Here is a 19,416-nt window from a genome sequence, read left to right as displayed (position 1 = left end):
AAATAACATCCAGATTAACCACACACGACCAGATATGTGCCATTCCTTTGAGTGCAGACCCCATAATCTCTGGATTTGATGTTCTCCGGATTTTTCTTTATTGTCAGAACGCTCTGACCTGTTCTCCTGCCCGTCTTGTAGAACAATAACCTATTTAATAAGCTGCCTATGGCCCTATATCACAGCTCATTCATGCAGTCAGCAAGGGAGATGTGTGTACAAAATTGCAAATAAAAAAACACAACATTTAACAGGTCATGGCAGTTCCATCAGTGCTCGATGTAATATGGTGTCCAAACTCCATTTTCAGTGATTGGATTAATACCCTTGGGCACAGCATATTTCATTCCTTAGTTTTCTGTGCAACTAATTTTACATACATTCTGGACAGAAGAACAACAGCTATTTAGATGGACATTGTAGACACCGCTTTACTCCTTGTCTATTGTTTGTCTCTGTTGAGTCTAATGACTTTGAATGTAATTTGATGTTACTGTCCCCTTGCAAGGTGGGAGAGTTAACTTGCAGTTTGATCGGCTAGCGACACATGCATGCGGGCAGTTGCAAGTCAACACTAGGGGGTGCCATTTCCATGAATTACCACCTGCAAGTCTGAGGGAGTGTGGCAAAAGGGCGGAGGCCAAAAACCCTGCCTGGCCGTGTGACCGCTCGCATGGAGGGGGGGCAGATGGGAGACTAGTGACCTCAGCAACCGAGCAGATGCCATTCCAGCAGGTGAACAGGAGAGGTGGCGAGTGCTGTGCTAGCAGGGAGGGGGTAAGGAAAGTGGTCTGCCAGGCCACCAGCAGGCCCACACAGCCAGGCGCGGTAAGGGACGCCAGGCCCCCGAGAATGCAATGTTATCCCTCCCCTTCAGTTGTACTCCATCCACCAGAGGAGCAGCTTGTGTCCAGATGTGCCCATTAAGCCGTCCAGCAGTAAACAGACAACCGGTGCCTAACACATTGCCTGGAGATGAGCGATAAACAAACAACACACGGCTATTGGCTGCAAACTGAGAACGCGGTGCCTTAAAGTCACGGCGACCAGTGGCAAGGCACCATAATGAGATCTGCCACTCAGCTTTGCTCACCATGGCAACCCTGAGAAAACTCCTCTTAATCAAGTAAGGCCAGCTGTGTGCGAGGAGCTGGGATGTAATGTCGAGATGACCTGACAGACTTGCTGAAAATGTATGTGCTTGTCTAAATCGACACATAGCATCCATTCCATCCCTGAAGTCACACTTCCTTAATCATACATACAATTACATAGAAGCACACAATGTAATCACAATGTTTTATCGACTGATGCTTTTTACAGCTCATTGCCCTTATTTTTAGAAGCATGTGGATGTAGAACATGGTATAGAGGGTTACACTTGAGAGGCAAATACACTTGAGAGGCAAACACCCAAGGAATCACCACTTTTAAGTTCAGATACCTATCGAAAGCCCAGCTGCAGGTCCATTGTACAGTATGTCCCAAACGTGTGAAAGAGAACGTGTGAAAAGATTAGACCCTATAATCTCAGTCCTGGTTCCCATCTAAGCTGATGTGGACAAAGACCTAACAGAACATGGTTAAGGAACTGGGCCCATAAGCACGAGTTTCCCCGATGAGGACTTGAGCAGGACACTTAACCCCGGTTCACCCCAGCAAATGACCATCTGCATCCTAAATGACTAAAACTGGAAATTCCATGTAAATCAGATACACAAATAAACCCAATTTGCAAGTAATGTAACAAGGTGGCACAAGGTATAAGCTTTGAGTGGGAGAGCAGTGAAACACAGCCCAGGGGAGCCGGGACCCTCCGATATGTCGCGCTTTCAAATACGAGGCTCGCTCCACCTGCTTTTCATGAAGAACTGGCTCAATATGGAGTTTGGTGATACATGTAGGCCACATCCCGCCTTACTGACAGAGGTAACCTGTCCATCCTCAGGCTATTACATGGATATTACAGTCGAGTATTTTAAGGGTGGGGTGAAAAGTGATCCGAATGAAGGATCAAAAGATGAAGTATCTGCTGATGAAACTGAAGTGCTGCTGGTGACATTTTTTCTTTCCTAGCACCCCTCAGAAGCGAGACAGTGAGACTCCGATACACAGGTGCTAACCACTTTTCGCACTCTGTATATGAACCTGTACCCCACGTTTGTTTCCACAGCAGCATGCAATGCGGATTCTATAAAAAGGAACCAACGAATTCGGAGCTGGATATTTTTACCTCCATTATCACAAAGCTGCCCCAAACCCCATTACCTCATATAGCATCTGTCTGTGATGCATCATTGCTATTTATTCAATCAGACTCTATTTTTGTGCTTGTCCAGGACTATTAATGAAGGGTGTTATGAGTGTTACACCGTCCTTTTAAATGGCTGGGTAGCTACAGAAGCTTTAGCTCAAGAGGTTTCATGAGGAAATGGACGCCATCATGCCAAAAGCTGACCTTTGACCACTGATTATACTGTCTAACCACTCTGCACTGCCAATATATGTACACTGTACTGTCCATTTACACAGGCAGCAGGAGAATAATATATATAAAAAACATTTCCTGTCATTCACATACTCATCTCCATAATTCAATATTAAAAAGATCCCATAGCCTTTCTGAAAACTAAGCAATTTGTACACATCCTTCACCGACTGCCTTGGTGATTTTTTTTTCTTGAACCCTGTGGACCACAGTCATTCCTCTCTTTCTCAGTTCATCTTTCAAAAGATAAAAAAAGCTGTTATCCAAAACAGACAGACCCGGGCAATACTTGACCGTGAGTCATTCCATATTTTGCCTCAGCTGATTAATTTACTTCAAAGATCACTGCCGAGGTAAGATCGAGTCTCCCTAGTCTGGCACAGGAGTTTGCAAAACAGAATATGTAGGCCACGCTGGCTGATCACCTGGGGTTTATGATTGTACCACTTAAATTTCTCCTTTTCCATCCTTTCTCCTGAATTTGAGCTGAGGCACCAGTATTGCTGGCCTGGAATTTGCCAACCTACCTTAAGCAAAGTATTTTACTGATGCTCCACCTTGCTCTGCCTCCAACCTCTCTAGGTCCTGAGATGCCAGTTCCTACTGTATATGCCAGAGCTATTCAAATCATAGCCCACAAGGCGCAAGCACTGCTGATTTTCCAGCCTCCCTTTACCTGTGAGCCTCTGTGAAACCTCTGGCCAATCAGAATCAGTAATTATTAAACTAACTGCCTGGGAGAACCAAAAACAAGGCCTGGATTTGGAATTGCGGTGCAGATTTGAAGAGCCCTGCTTTATGTGTTACTCAGACATTTGGGGATGGCTCTGTGCTAGTAGTGCAGTTTAAGCTGTATGAGTAGCCCATGTGAAAAGAAGTTTTAGGATCTGGAACTGTGATACCTTTGGCAACAGTTGTGTCCCAGACAAATAAAGTCAAGCTGGACAATTGGACAGCAAAATATCATGAGGTGTTTAATCAAGCAAACAGATATAAATGAAGACTGCTTATCTATGTAGTATTACTGCAATAGTATGACGTGTCACCAGCCCATTCTGGCTATGGCCTGTATCCAGGCACTTCTGTGGACTTTCAGTAGCAGCCAGTCTGCTGAGCGCCTCTTATCCAGCCTTAGCACACGTGAAATTGCAGGCAAAAGCAGGAGTTGGTTGCTAATTATAAAGGTCTCATTTGCATTTTTTTTCAGCCAATATCTATGTCTCTCCCCGCTAGGCCTGTTGATCTAATCCCACTCCCAGCGGGACTCCGAATTCCAGCAGGAGAGTTTCGGTGACGTTCCAAAAAGTACGGTTCGCTTCGTTTTCGGAGGTCACCCCTCATCCTGCACCCAGACTACGACAGTGGCATTTTAAGTCCGTGCTGGGATATCAATCAGTCCTCTGAGATATAATTGGGAGAAGAAACACTTAAATTCAAAGCCCGTTCTTATTCTTTGAATGGGACCTCTAGTTCACCTCAACCTCCATCTGATTTCATCAAGCATGACGATGATTCTAACACAATCGGCACAGCATTTCAATGTGTTCATTTTTAGTGCAAATGTCAGAGAAGGTCAGGAAGAGCTGTAAAGCTGCAAGGCACGTTGGTCTGGCTTTGTCTTCCATTCCCAAAATTCCCATGAGGATGAATCAATGGCAATACTCAACAGGCAACTATACAAACACCACAAGCTGCAACATCATATTATATCTCAGCACAAATGACTGCGATATGGGCTATGATATGGTAAAGTCACTGGTTCAGCTTACTTTTGACGCAATGAAGTAGCTATATACAGATCAATTTGTATGACTTAATGTGAACCATTACACAGATTCTGTCACAAATGGACGGTCACTATGAACAACAATCCAATCTTCGGCGAAGAACAACTGTGACCATTAATTACTAGATAATTTAACATAATTGATTTAAACAATTTTTAATGACAGCATAATTACTCTCTGCCAGACTCAATTGCCGTAACGTGGGACTTTCACATAATCATACTTTATCTTCATGGTGCTAAACTAAAACAATACACGAAATGTAATTATATGTGCTTCATTTAACTGTGTGCTTTGAAAAGACAAGGAAAAACAAAACAGCACAAGAAACCTAAGGTAAATCGCAATGTCTTTAACATAAATGTGCAACTGAAGATAATTACCTACTGTAGATGCAGATGTAAAAATAAAGAGTCCTTTCTCTGTCACACTCAGTTTTAGTGAGTGTTTGATCTGTGTTGCACATCTCTGTGTGATGGGGGCGAACGAGCAGGGAGTGGGGAATCAGGATCAAGCAGACTGGGAATCCAGGAAATGGGGTTTATTAGGACAAGGCAAGGCACACACGGTAGACAACGTCAATGACAGACCTGGGGAAACAGACTTAAACGCGGACTTAAAGACAGGACATGTCATCAGAATGCAGGCTGGTACGTTGGCAGTAAACACGAGGGTAACGAGGTGGGCGTGGCATATGGGAGGGCTGGACGGAGGGACGTGACACTCTGATCTTTTTGTTTTACAATACAATTTTCCTTATTTATGACATATTCTGTTGTTTCTTTTAATGTCTTTATTTTGCTTTCACTAACATGGCAAGAGTTAGCCACCTTGCCTTTCACTGCCTTTCAATTTATACATGTGTTAAAGGGGACCTATTATGCTCATTTTCACTCATTATTTTATTTTGGGGGGTTTTCCTGGAATAGATTTACTTAAAATTTTCCAAAATAACTCTCATTCTGTACATCACTATTTCTATTAGAGCTTTAAGTCCCACCCCTGATTGAGCCCGGTCTGTTCTGATTGGTCAGCGTGCCTGATTGGTCAGCTTGCCCTACACAGGCTGCCCTCGTCTCGTCGTTTGCAGTTTGTAGACAGATCCTTGCAGGTAGGTGGCCAATAATTTTGTGTTACAAGGTGACCTCACCATGTCACGCAAGTAAGGTATGGAATTCCAGCGAGGCATTTCAGGCAGATTAGAGAAGAGTGGCTTCTATGCTGAGAGTTACTCCCTTTGTTGTGTACTTTGGGCCTTAAGCAGACTGTTTACATGCACATAAAGCTGTATGACACATGAAAAGGAAAGGGGGAAAGCAGAGAAGCATTATATGTCCCTTTTAAGATGTACCTGTACCTGCAGAAGTATCATGGATGCACTATATCCACTACTAATATCACAAAGAAGGTATGGCTTTATTTCAACTTTATTACATCAAGCCATGTTGGTCGGCAACAAGCTATGGGAATTCTGGTCAGTAGGAGTCATAAAGTATTACAATGCAGCTGTACAACGGAAAACAGTAAAAAAAAAAAACAATCTGATGGTTATTTAACTTGTGCTCCCATGGCTCTTTGGAAATATCGTGCACCGACAAGTACACGCGGCAAAATCTATTATTTATTTCGGCGCAGCTTTGTTTGGATTCGCAGAGGACATTTGCAATTCCAGCGTCAATAGGATGACACTGCAGATCAGTCATGCGGAGTGCACACAGGCTACACAAAACATTAGCTGCCACGAAGTTTGACAACGCGAGAGGCGCATGCTGAAGGAGCGGCGGCAACGTTTACAGGAAAGACAAAGGCTCATGCGGCATTGAACAAATGCTGTGCCTACACTGCTTACGCTCATTTATAAATCACACGCCCTGCCTGACATGCGAGCCATGTTGTCGGCCAGCTTAGCGAGCGGGGAAGGGCAGAATTAAACTGGGCACCAGTGAAAGAATGATTACACACAGAGTCATCACAGAAAACACAGTGTATGAGTCGCAAAACCTATACAATATGGATTTCAGGGACGTGGTGCACACAGGAGAACTTGTTTCCTAATATTTATTTCATCTGCTAATATAGTATTTATGCAGCAGCATTTGAAAGCAGTAGTTGAAGCCTAATTGAAACTTGCTCCATAAAAATGCCCTGATGTACTGCGGGACAAAATATGTAAACTGTGTAGGTCACTTATTTTTAAAATGCGACTGGGTAAGAAAATGAATAATGCAAAAGCCATATAATAGTCTGTCACACACCTGACAACAGGATGATCAGTCAGATTTTGTCTGCCTGACACATCCTGAAGAATCAGGAGTGAGTGTTTTGGGGGTGACAGCATGAAGAAAAAACAGTTTTTTGATTTTTTACCACTGTCTGCTGTGGGCACTTTGGTTGCACCTTTGAATGACAGCCATAGAAAAACACACCGTCTTTGTGGATTGCCCAACACACCGGATTGCCCAACACACCGGATTGCCCACACTGAGCCATGTACCATTTCATGGCTAATGCTTTTAGCAATTTTATAGCTAATGTTTTTTAACTACGACAATTAACTGTAAGCTGGGGTACGACTTGAAGGAGGACAATGCCAGTAGTCCAAGACAGAAAAAGTGAAGCTGCCGGATGGAGGTCAGTCACCATCGATCAAACAAACTCACATCTGATTTACATCCCCCGATCCAACCTTGTGTACATCCAGCCCCAGCACAGGTACAGAAATAGAAGCTGTGGGAATTTTTTATGCATGGGAAGCTGACATCTAACATTGATGTGGTGCCTGCCCCCATTTCTCCATCTTTCCTTTTCACACATGGGAGGTGGTGGTGGTGAGGGGAAGGGGGGGGGGGTCTAGAAAAATATCGTCAGTTGCAGACCACCTGCGGGAGATGGCGACTCCAGCGCCGTTGCGTAGGGTAGCTGCCGATGAAACACAGAATGCTGGGAGATAAAGGGATGTGTGAAAAGGGAGAAGACAAACACAGGCTTGTGGGGAGAGGATTACGCAGGGAGAGGCCTCTAGCTTTGGAAAGTGGCTCCAGGTATAGTGTGTTTGAAGTGTATACAAACCTGGCAGAGAACGTAATAACTGACCCTCACGTGCGGCTGTTTTCATTCAGTTCTAATATCGACCATTTGATGGACTGAAGAGGATCGAGAGCAGCCAGAAACCACAACAATGCAGTGACACTACCTAACATTTTGAGTATTTAAGAGGCAAAAGTGGATTCTGTATGCCGCCAAGCAACAAGAAAATGTGATGCACCCTGTGTCCCAAATAATCCTGATCTACCCTGTATAATAGCCATTTGTTTTCACTGCAGCTATGTGAAGAAACCTTTTCCGATCTCATTTTTCGCAAATTTCATGGAAAATGTTCACTGCCATTGAAAGAATTCAATGGGGACTTTTTTCTCAACAGGAAAAGATACGCATACTCTGGGGTCGAATTCACAGTTTATGAGAAAAATTAGTGAGTATTATAGACAGAACTCAGCAAAGACATTAAGGACAAATCGTTTGATATGGCAGAGTAGGAGCCAGGAATATTAGCACCAGTTAGACCCAAGGTGTGCCATAGCAAGTAAAACATTACAAAATTCCTAGTTGATATAATGAATAAAAAAGTAAATTCATTAACTAACGACACATTATCTCGGTTTCCTGAACCTACAGAAAGATGCTTCCATTGCTTGTTTTGCTATGCCAGTTTTCCACAGGAATCTAACTGTGATGGCTGTCCCCGTGATGTATTCCTCTAGGGCTTCTGCACCCAGTTATACTCTTCAGATATGTTCAACCCACTCAGACATTTTTTTTCTGTCTTGTTCGGTATTTTTTCCACCATGGTACAACAGCTGCTGCCTCTCAATGGAGCAGTTACGTGACACGAAAAAATGTGGAATCTCTGTGACGGATGTATAACTGACAATGTGAATATTGCTCCGACTAAAAACGACAAGGATAACGTAAAGCCCCGTACCTGAGAGAATGCCGCTGGCCTAAATCCACACGGTACACCTACATGATCACAGTATCGCCATGACAAGGGCTTCCCTTTGCATCTGGGCGTTTCTGTGAATGGGAATCACTGCTGGGGGAGAAACAGCGGGAGCGCTGTCAACTCTGCACCAGGCGTGTGGACGAGCAACAAGTTTCATGCGAGTTTCATAAGTGCAAAAAAAAAACAATAAAAAAACAAAGTTTTGGGAAAAGTACAATAGTGTCAGGACCCATCTGTGGCAGTATTTTTTGGAAATCCTTTTGGACAGACACATCGGCGTGACTTTGGAACAAAAAAGAAAGAAATATGATGAATGACTCACACTTTAGCACATTTTTAAATGCTCAGAATCTCCAGAGACTGACGGCGACAGCAGAAAGAGCATGATAAACACAGCGAGGATCTGAGATGAATAACTGCGTATTGCGCGCTTTTACATGGTTGTTGGAGGCAACCTTTGCCTTCTCTAAAGAAGATAACAGAGGCAAATCGCTTTAGAAGAAATAACAACCATTGCCATTTCAGGTTTTGTTATGATACTGAATCTGTGATTTTGGCGGCAGATTCCATCAATACATCCAGGCATCTATGGCCGCTCCCCAGCAGGACACACATGCATTGCGGAAGACCAAAGCCATGCTTTCTGAGTGCAGCATCGCATGCATGACGGAGGTGAACTCAGCTGCACAGCAGCCTTCCCCAGCGAGGAAGCGAGTTTATAATCGGAAACAGTGTAGCTCCTTCAGCTATTTAAAAATGCGTTTAACCCAGTGAAAGTCAAATACGGTGCCTGCAGGATTCTGAATCTAACTACAACAAAGGTTTATTTTTTGAAGTCCCCGTCTTTAACTGCAAAATGACTGGACCTCCAGTGAGACAGACGTCCCTCTTCCTGGCTTGCGACCGCGCTCCATATGCACCCCCACCACGCGCACTTCCTTCCTGGGCATGGCATGTCAATGCAATAGCGATACATCAAGCGTAATGATGACCATGGAGTTTTAGCTGCTGGCAGCCCAGGCGACATCACAAACCCTCCTCTAAGCCTCGGTATTCAAACTGCCCTTATTCTCTTCTGCTCCACTCATCCATCTGGGAACCTGACTTTTGTTTTCAGAGGACAAAAAGATCCACGTTTCGCTTTTTATGCAGGCAGCCAATTTTCGGACTTGTAAAAGGTTTCAACAATGAATTAGCCCATCACATTAAAGTGTTTTATTAGCTTTAGTGGAGGAAAACTGCGCTGTCTCTCCTTTACTTATTTTGTAATTTCTCCACAGTGGCGGCTATTAGTATGAGAAAGCATTATGCAAAAGACTAATCATTACCGTAACTGTAGAACAATCCTGTCACAATTAGCAAAAACCATGATGGCAAACATCATCCTACTATAATTCAAAGCATGACAACAAAACCTGTAACCTGTGATTAGTGGTGTTTAACAGAGGTTCTACAGAGCACTACAAACTGGGGAAAATAGGTAAAGAGAAAAATAGGTAAAATATCTGTAGGAGTATATAATTTTGACACAATATGGTCAGTGCATGGTCACCTGAAAAGGAACTGGAATAGTTAAAATTGCAATTTTATGCCAAAGTTAGGTATTAAAAATCACTGAGATCATCTATCATTTCAGACTCCAAATTTCCCCCTTTGGACAAGCTTAGGATGATCTACTCAGTGTTCAAAAATCTGCCTGGAGACGTGACTCCAGTCTAAGAGTCTAAACAGGCAGAAGAACTTTTTCTGCATTTAAATTTTTATTGCTCTGCTATTTTACCTACACTGCACACCATTCTGGTTTAAATGGTTTATATATGCACACATAATCATATAAGTTGTTAACTTGTTATAGTAGATGGACAGATTTGATATATACATTGCAATGAATGGAGGTTCTTACCATAATTGCTGAGTTTTCAGATTCTGAACTACTGAAACAGCTACAAAAACTCACAGTACTAAGACATGCACAGGGCTTGTCTTTACTTATCGATTACTAACAAAACTTAGAACAGAAAAATGAATACCATCCATTATTCTTGCTTGGTCTTGTAGTCCTACAGAAATCTTTCCCATGCAAACTATTTTTCAGACTGCTGGTTGTGTCTTACTCCAATCTTCTTAATGGTTTATCTTATCTTTTCAAAGTGTCTTTTCCTCTAAGGGCATACTCACGCTTGGCCTGGCTAACTTGTATTGTGAACGAGCACAGCTGTCTTCCCTTCCCACTCCCCCACTCGTCTGCACTCACATTGCGCTTAACGTTCCAGGCCCGAGCATGCTTTCGTCATCACTGTGCGACTTTTTAACGTAAAGAAGGTTGCTATCGCACAACGGAGCTCATGATTAATGCCCTCATTCTGTGGCTTATTTGGACTTGTGTTGGGCGCAATGACACACGGCACTCTTATACTGTAAATTCATTTTTCATTTTCATTTAATCGTGCTGTACATACAAATAGATAGTCCTGTACTGTATTTTTCCAGATACCACAGTTTTATCGTGCTGCATCCAGGTGTTTTGAATGCTCGTTATCCGAAATTTCCAGCAAAACTGCACCTCTATTGTGATCCCTTTGCCAAAATGTTTGTTAAATCATTTGTCGCTACCCCATCAGTACAACCTCCCCGATCTATTCCTTCCGGATCCTGTTCATGTATGTTGTCCCTATGTGCATGCGTGTGGCAGTCACATCATTGATGTCAAGTCTGTGTTCGGGTTCAGTTTGCGATCACACTACACATACCGTGCCCAAATCCACCTGACCTGTCCCCCAGCCCACCTCTTTATGCGGGTCTGAGTACCGTATGGAGCCATTACACAATAAGGAGAAACTCAATTTTATGAAAATCTGTGAATGAAATGAAAAAAAATGAATATGCCAAAGTCTTGTATTTTGGTTTGTCACTTACGGTTAAGTTTAGGGCTGGGTAGGGGTTAAGGTTGTCAGAATTAGGGTTATGAGCATAGTAGTGTATGTGGGTGCGTGTGTCTGTGTGCACACGTATGTTTGTGTATGTGTGGAGTATGTTTGTGTTGATTTCCTCTGGCTACTCTGGCTTCATCCAGCAGTTCAAAAGCGTGTGATTGGGTTAATGGATTTCACTACATTCTGTGTGTCCTGTGATGGACTAGTGTCCCATTTCGCCTGCAGTCCCGGCTCATCAAGCCATGTATTGAATAAGCAGTTACAGAAGACAGATAGACAGATAGATCAATCCCTCTGGAAATCATACACATTTTGAAACCAAACACATGCTTTCTAAAGATGTTTGTTTTGCACAATTAGTGAAATGCATGAATGTGATTTGTCTGTCTATTACCACACGTTTCCTGCACAGGTGATATGTTTCAGTCCAGGATTTTGATCCTAGGTGTGAGATGCACACACCTTGGCTAATTCCAAGGGAATAAACCATGTGAGTGTTATTTTTCGAGGAGTGTCTCTTTATAAATTCGCAATAAAGCAAGCAGCCCACAGCACATACTGTACAGACATCGCTCACAAATGTATGCAGCAGGTATGTATTCAAGCATACAGATCAGCAGTGGGAATACTGTGGGGTGACTGTTGTGCAGCTTTCATGGGGGTCAAAGGTCAGAGGGCTGAAACTGCTAATGAAGGAGGAGCCTCCCCGTTCGAATCCCCGGAAGCCTGAGCGTGCTCCGTGAACTCTCCAGGCGCTCTCTTGCCCCGATGGGCCACACACACGCCGGCAATTCATCAGGAGCGGAAAAAAAACGGCGTACAGGCACCTCCATCAATTCCGACGGGCGACGGGAGTGAAACGCAGCCCGGGGTCTGAGACACTCAGCCAGCCATGGTAATTACATCCATCGTCCAATGAGGCTGCCCCTGGCCCCTCCCATGACTTATCACCTACTTTGAATGAAATCGCAGAAGGAGCTCCATCACCTGTGGCCTTGCGGCCCCATTTTTGAATACTCCTCCCAGAGCGCCGGACCATCTCACTCAATCCCAAAGAGGTCCAGGTTCAACTGCTCATCGCAGATAACGTTAGCATCAATTGTATCAGCAGCTCGTACGCCTAATAGCACATAAATCAGGAAGAAGCTGCTTTATGGACAATCTGGCCATCTAACAGAGGCTCACCAGAACTTCCAGACCTGAAGGCTATTTCACGGCTCACGCTGCTTGTTTAAATAACCAAACTGAGCAGTACATTCCCAAATGGCTTCATTTTGTTGTGCGGTTTGCCGTAAACATTCATTTTGTACCTGCTGGCACTTTGCAGAGACTGTAATGAAAGAAGTCACAGAATAGGCACAATATTACCTGTGACTTAGGACTTGACCTCTGACTGTGTTTGTCTGACGTCATATTCAGCAGTGGTAAATACATGTAATCTGCTGTCTTACCCGCCGCCTAACATGCTGGCTGGCAAGACGGAATGTCGCACCCTGTTCTGGAGTAGACAACAGGAATAGTTTTCCTAAATATGCCCGAGGATTTATGTTAAGAAGATGACAAATTAGCCCGCTGCCTCTAGTGCGCCTCCGTCTAACAGTAATGGCAAAATGCACAGCGTCAGGATTGCAGCGTAATAATGAGTTTGCGTTCCGAGTGTTACATTCATGAATGATTGATGACCGTAATGTTCCCGACTTGTAACACGCTGAGGGAAAAATACCTTTTAATTTTCACGCCGCAATCTTTTAATTTGGCATTAATTACCTTTGCATTCGTAATTAAAATAAATAATGTAAGAGATAATAATTAGTTTTAAAGTCATGAATCTAACTCTGTGCCCTCAGAGCCGGAGGACAAATTTCATGAAAGAACAACAGCAAAACACTCTGCTTTCCTTGAATGGCGAACAGTATGGAAGAGGCTGATTCTATCTGGGATCCTGTATGACTTTCTAACTCAAATGTACAGTAGAGAAAGTCTCTTGATTAACATGCTTTATTATACTCATGAATAATTCATGACTCATGAAGAGAGGGGCGTGTCCCCCAACAAGCCCCTCCCTCTCTCTATGGTTCACACACCACCACTGATGACATAAAGAATAAAACCCAAAAGGACCCTGGAGGCAAAATATTTCAACAAATAAAGTAAAGAATGTAAGTATCCATCTGCGTAAATATATGTATGCAATTTAACTACAGGTCACTTCAGGTCAAAGCATCCAAAATGCAGATAAGGGGTGCAGTCATTATATTTGCATGAATAACGTACTTGCAATAAGATAGAGCAGTGTTATTACAGAAATTATAAGCATACGATGGCTGAGGTTAGAGTTTTGAATGGGATAGAGGCACCCCATTACTGAGAGTAACCGTTTCTATGAATAAGATCCATGTTGTGTCATTTCAGTGGCAATATGCTGCAATTTATTGTAATTTATGTAACGGCCAAAGTGCACATGTATGAAGGGTGAAGTACGAAATAGTCTATTTACTCTCTTCGGTACGAGCAAACTTCAATCGCAGTACCTGAAATGGGTTAGACTTGGAGATTAAACAGTGATGTGATGTCTAAAAATGGCACAGGTGCCTTCAGGTAAGCTTTGGGTTTGAGTTAGTCTCCTGCTGAACAGCAGTGAGAGACTCCACTGCCTTCTCTCCTGTCTGGGCTTTCTGCATCGCTCCGACGCTGTTCCTCAGTACGGCTCTGCCTACTTGTTGAGGTTGAACTGTTTCAACAACAGATTACTCACAGTATTAGAGTCTCGCTGCTCTCCGCTGTCACACCACAGCGGGACGGATGGGAAGCAAAACACGAAAACGCCTCGTGAGTTTCCTCCCGAATTGGCTGGGATTCTGACAATTCAGGAAGCCGTCCTTGCCTCCGATATCCATCGGCACAAATCATTTCCAAACCGCAGGATTGCAGGAGGTGAAATCCCTACATGGGTCTTATCTTGACCTGCTAAATACTCACAGGATGGTCATGAGTGGCTGCTTGGCTTTGAGTTCTTGCTACCTTGTAGGAAAAGGGGGAAAAGAAAGCTCTGTAAATGTCTAAAGGTCGCCGCGTGCCTCCCGCAGCTAAAGGTCAAACCGGCTTTGATGCTAAACCCTCTTTTTCAAAATTGAGCCGTAGGCTGAATTTCATTAAGGCATCCATCCCATTTTGCGTCTGTCTTTCCTTTATATCCGTTTAACTCACAGTCATGAGCAAAAAGATGGCTTGTCCCAAAATTCCTCCTTTGAAGGTCATCTCTATCTCATACATGAAGTGAGCACCCTAGACCCATTTCCAGTGTGGAAAATGGCTGATAATGCTTTTTTTGTTTATGCAAACAATGTACGTCACCCAGCAATAAATTGCTTCCCCTAAGACACACTCTCTGATCTTTGGCCAAAAAAGTGCACAAGTGTAGCGCAATTCAGATCCAGCCAAGCCCCCTCAAATATGAATCACGGATTTATAAGGTAATACTTATGATCCTATAGTATGTCCTACAAAACCTCAGCACCGAGATGCTTCAAACGAATACACCGGTTTGATTACCAGCCGAGCAGAATCCCTTAAGACGAGCACAGCATTTATTTGTACACAGAAATCCTATTAAGAGCATTGTTCGTCTGGGTTCATGCATTTCAGCGTGACAGAAGTTGCTGTCAGACCTCATAAATAATGCCAAGCAGACAAACACGGGGTAATATAGACCCGTGTTTGTATTTAACTTGAGCCAGCCAGGAAATAAAAACAAATCATTAGGACGTAGTGGCGTCCTTAGGGATGCCAGAGCATGGAACATTGATAAACTAACCAATGACTTCCCCATTAACTCGGCTCTGGGTAATTTTTTGTTGGGTGGCCTTGCTTACGTCCACAGACTGGAAATAAGTCAGGTAAATGATGCGAACGCAAAGTGGCAGGAAAAAAAAGGCTTGTCCAGAGATCCTGGCACTTCTGCCCCAAAACAAAGCAGGGTACAAAACTCTGAAAGCCTGTATGCTTGTTGGGGTCTTGGCCTTTTGCTCGAGGCAGCCAGGATTTCGTGGAACAGTAATACATGCTAAGCATTGGTTCTACCCTGTATACCTTCATCCCTCCCCCAAGCTCATGGAGGGCCCACACTCACAATGGAAGGTGGTCCTCCTCCCCTGCTCCTGCTCCCGCCCCCCTCCCCCCCACCCTCCAAGCTCCCAGAAACCCCAGCTCTCTCCCATGCCCTTATTAAGCCAGCCGCACTGAGGTAAACAGTGCTAAGTGTGTCATGAAAGTTTGCATTACTCAGCAGATGCAGCAGCGCACACTATTAGTCATGCTGACACCCACTTCTGCCTGGTAGTTTACTTGAGAAGGGAGGCCTCTGGTTTCATAACAGGACTTTTAGCTAGCCACTCCCACTCCCCCGAAGCGTGATAGGAGAACGGCAAAGGCACTGTGCATTCCTGAGGCATCGCTTGTTAACTCAGATCGGGGGGCTCACTGCCAGCATGCAAAGTCGCTAAAACACCATGCTAGTATAAAGAGCTCTCAGATAAATAAAGGACACACAACAAAGCTATGAAAATTTGTTGTATAACATGGTGGGGGGGGGGGTCTCTTATCCTATTTCTGAGAGAGTCATGAAAAACAAAAGATGTGTCTCTAACGGTAGGCAGAGCTAAATTTTGGAAAATGACGATAGAATCAACAGGTGCCATGTCTTCGGAAGAGAGAAAAAACTCCGCCGCTGCCGAAGGTGACCTTTTGTTATCGAAGGAAAGACACAAACCAGAAAACAATTGAAACCACCATCCATCTTAAAATAGACTTTCAGAACGGAGCACAATAGCCTGGGACATTTATCAGAATCTGAGAGTCATGCCCATGACAGTAATTAACGTAGCTGCATGCTAAACTTTGCTGTTAATTAATGTGCTTCTGTTTGTGAATTTATAGATCAATAAAACAATAAACAGCGATGCGGGGGCAGAACTCGCATTGCATCACAACAAAGCATTTATAATTATGGCTTTACTGCATTTTTGATACTTTATATTGTTAAGAAAGCATTCATAAATGAAGCCAGCTTTGTAAAGTACATCTTAATAATTGTATCCCAAAATTTCCTTATTATCAATGCACTGATGTGATCCTTTACTTAATGTTTCTTTTATGTCTGCAGTCCTGTTGTGTTCAATATATTTGGGAATAAATCACAAACTATGAGGTGGACTAATCTGTGCAGAAAGGAGAACAATGAAGACCTCAAATTAAGCCAGTTTTCACTGAAACACTCTGGTTGGATTGGGAAAAAGTCCTGTGATCTCTGTATGAGTTTTTTTGTTATTCTGCGTTGTAGCGACTTACTTTTCCTCTAAAAGCCGCACCCTTCTAGATCAAGGCAGTCAAAAATACACAAACCAGAGTGCAGAGAATGGAAAAATGGGCTGGGAGGGGGGGACCCACTCACCCAAGGGTCGTCATGGTGACAATGGTGTACCAGAAGGAGGCAGGGATGCTGGTGAACTTGCTGGAGGTGGAGCCCTTCTCTGCGTAAAACATGACGGTGGCGAAGATGATGATGGCCATGGTGAGGGAGAAGAGCAGGAAGCCCAACTCCGAGGCACAGCTCTTCAGCGTGTAGCCCAGGATGCGCAGGCCCTGCGAGTGGCGCGAGAATTTGAAGATCCGAAAAACACGGAAGACCCTGAGCGTGACGAACGCGCCGCTCACGTCTTCGTTGTTGGTCATGATCAGGCCGATGTAGTAGGGCAGGATGGCCACCACGTCGATGATGCTCATCACGCTACGCATGAAACGGTAGCGGCTGGGTGCAGCAAAAAGCCGCATCAGGTACTCCACGGTGAAGATCATGACGCAGGCCGTGTCCATGCAGAAGAAGGCCACTGTGTACCGCTCGCCACAGGGCACGTCCTTCTGATTGGGGGTGGAACCACAGGGCACAGTCTCCACCACGTTGGTGATGACGGAGATGGCAATGAAGAAGCCCGTGACGTAGTAGAAGACCAAGGCCATAGTGCTGGTGTGGGGGTTTTCAAATGCCCGCCACATGGTCTCACGGAAGTTCATGTGGGGCAGCTTGCTGTCCTTGTTCTCCTCCTGGTCGTCCATGAGGCGCTCGGCATTCTCTCGCTTGCGGTCTTTGTACTCTTCATAGCAGCAGTCGCCAATGATCTCGGGGATGATACCAAAGAAAGCAAGCTCCTCGTCGTAGGCTGAGATGCACTCGTGTCGCGGGTAGTGAAGCTTGCCAGTCCGGTAGAAATTGAGGACGCTGCGGAAGGCATCGGGGTCACGGTCAAAGAAGTACTCCTTAGTCTCTTCGTTGTAGAAGAACTCCTTCTCCGAGCTGCCGAGCAAGGTGTCCGGGTAGCGTTCTAAAGTTGTCCTCCAGGTCTGGAAGCGACGCCCACTGACGTTCAGGACAATAAGCTCATCCTGCCTTTTGCTCTGGTCCCTGGGTGCGATGGGCATGGGGCAGTTAGCCACAGGCATCCAGCCAATGGCAGCGGCCCGAGCGAAAGGGAGCCATGCTGCCACTCCAGCCGCCATGGTGGCTCGGGGATCAGGGAGCAGGTCCACTCCTTTCAAAACCAGCTTGCCTTCAAATTAATAACCATCTAGGGATAGAGGTGGACATGTGGTAGAGTCAATATATTACTGCTAGCCATCGGGGTTACCTGTACTCTGCCTTATTCAAGATCCACCCCTTTAACATCATTAAGCATCTCAGCAACAAGGTGGATTATACACTTAAAAGCCAGCCCTCTCCTTCTCATTTGGGTTATGGCTAACTGCAATGCCATTTACGTGGTCTTGCTGTGGAACAACAGAAGATATTGGCGTAGCACTGGAACAGCACAGTGAGTTTTTACTGCTCACTATTAAAACGGTGTCAGACCTTTAACTGGGGTAGATTAGTTGCCCGTGATAACAACGTAATCGCATTTATGCCTAAGTTTTCAGGTACACGATAAAGCTCATTTTAAAAAGGAAGAAAAATGCGCCACTTTAAATGTGTCTAAAAGTTCATTTTAGCGCCCAGTATTTTCACACTTGTACAGTTAAATTAGCACCAGTACCGGTAATCCACCTGTCATTTTTGTTATCTATATCTCTAAAAGCATATCTCTGGGAGAAAAATGCCACTCGTGTTGCATAATTAAACTTTACTCAGTATTTCACAGTATATTCGCTGCACTAGTATTTCATAGTTTTTCGATTTATGCGCAATACGCATGACTCAAACACTTCAGTTAATTAAACTTTTTATTCTCGATTATTAACAAAAATCAAAGTGTTATAGGACAAATTACGCACGCTGTTTAACCTATCGCCGCTTCACGAGGATATATTCCCTAAACTTAAAATCACGTTTGTTAAACCTTTACTAATATTATTAGAACGACTGATCAGAATCTCATCACATTGTATACGAAAAAGCAAAATATGCATGCCTTGAATTTTCATATATAAAACTGGCAGAAAAATGAAACACTTGCCGTTTATTCGAAGGCAATCGCACCGACCTACCTTCCACATCGGCTGATAAAACAAGAAAAGAAAAGACAAGTGAAAGAGAAAACAAGTAGCGAGCGCTAAAAAGCGGTATCCACAAACGATCAGGAGCGGCTGTCAGATATGCAGTCCTCTGATACATACATGAGATGCTCTTTGCCTTCCCTCGCTGTACAGCCTGATCCCGTTGGCTCCATGCAGTAGTAAATGGTACCCAGAAAGGCTGAGTTGGTGATGACACCTTGCTGGATGCTGATATGATGGACAGGAGTGAGTAGCTCAGCCTCTCTCTCTCTCTCTCTCTCTCTCTCTCTCTCTCTCGCTCTCTCTCTCTCTCTCTCTCTCTCTCGCTCTCTCTCTCTCTCTCTCTCTCTCTCTCTCTCTCTCTCTCTCTCTCTCCTTATCGTTCAGTCCCTCACTTGCGCAGATATGCGCTCTTCCATTTTTTAAATTTTATTCCCCTACAGACCGTAACGCTTGTGCGCATTGCTTTTCACAATTAGGAAATGTCTGCTCACTTTAACGTATGGGGCAATACATCGCAGTGGTACTTCCTCTTAAATCTGGTGGGTTTGCTCTTTTCCAGTATTGAAAATCAAAATAGACATTTGAAATAGCACCCAACAGCGTAACTTTCAATTTCTTGTTTAGATGGACATCGCGTATACTGCTTATCTGGTCACGTTT

General features: G+C 44.1%; 1 protein-coding gene across 4 annotated transcripts in view; it reads right to left on the bottom strand.

Annotated features, from left to right (window-relative positions):
- The window catches only part of LOC125747212 (potassium voltage-gated channel subfamily D member 3-like), a 98,763-nt gene extending 79,743 nt beyond the window's left edge, over positions 1 to 19,020 (bottom strand). For 2 of the 4 annotated variants that reach the window (XM_049022140.1, XM_049022143.1), the window contains exons 1-2: positions 18,874 to 19,020; positions 16,661 to 17,831 (exon numbers count right to left, since the gene is read on the bottom strand). In XM_049022140.1, coding sequence (XP_048878097.1) covers positions 16,661 to 17,763 — 1,103 coding nt within the window. In that variant the 5' untranslated portion in view covers positions 17,764 to 17,831; positions 18,874 to 19,020. Of the gene's footprint in view, positions 1 to 16,660; positions 17,832 to 18,713 lie in introns of all 4 variants that reach the window. The other 2 variants (XM_049022142.1, XM_049022141.1) reach the window with 2 other exon arrangements.
- Between the last annotated feature and the right edge of the window lie 396 nt (positions 19,021 to 19,416).

The sequence above is a fragment of the Brienomyrus brachyistius genome, chromosome 8, assembly GCF_023856365.1.
Source record: "Brienomyrus brachyistius isolate T26 chromosome 8, BBRACH_0.4, whole genome shotgun sequence".
Lineage (NCBI taxonomy): Eukaryota > Metazoa > Chordata > Actinopteri > Osteoglossiformes > Mormyridae > Brienomyrus > Brienomyrus brachyistius.
Note: the sequence above shows the minus strand (reverse complement) of the source record. Positions and strands in the feature narration are given on the sequence as shown.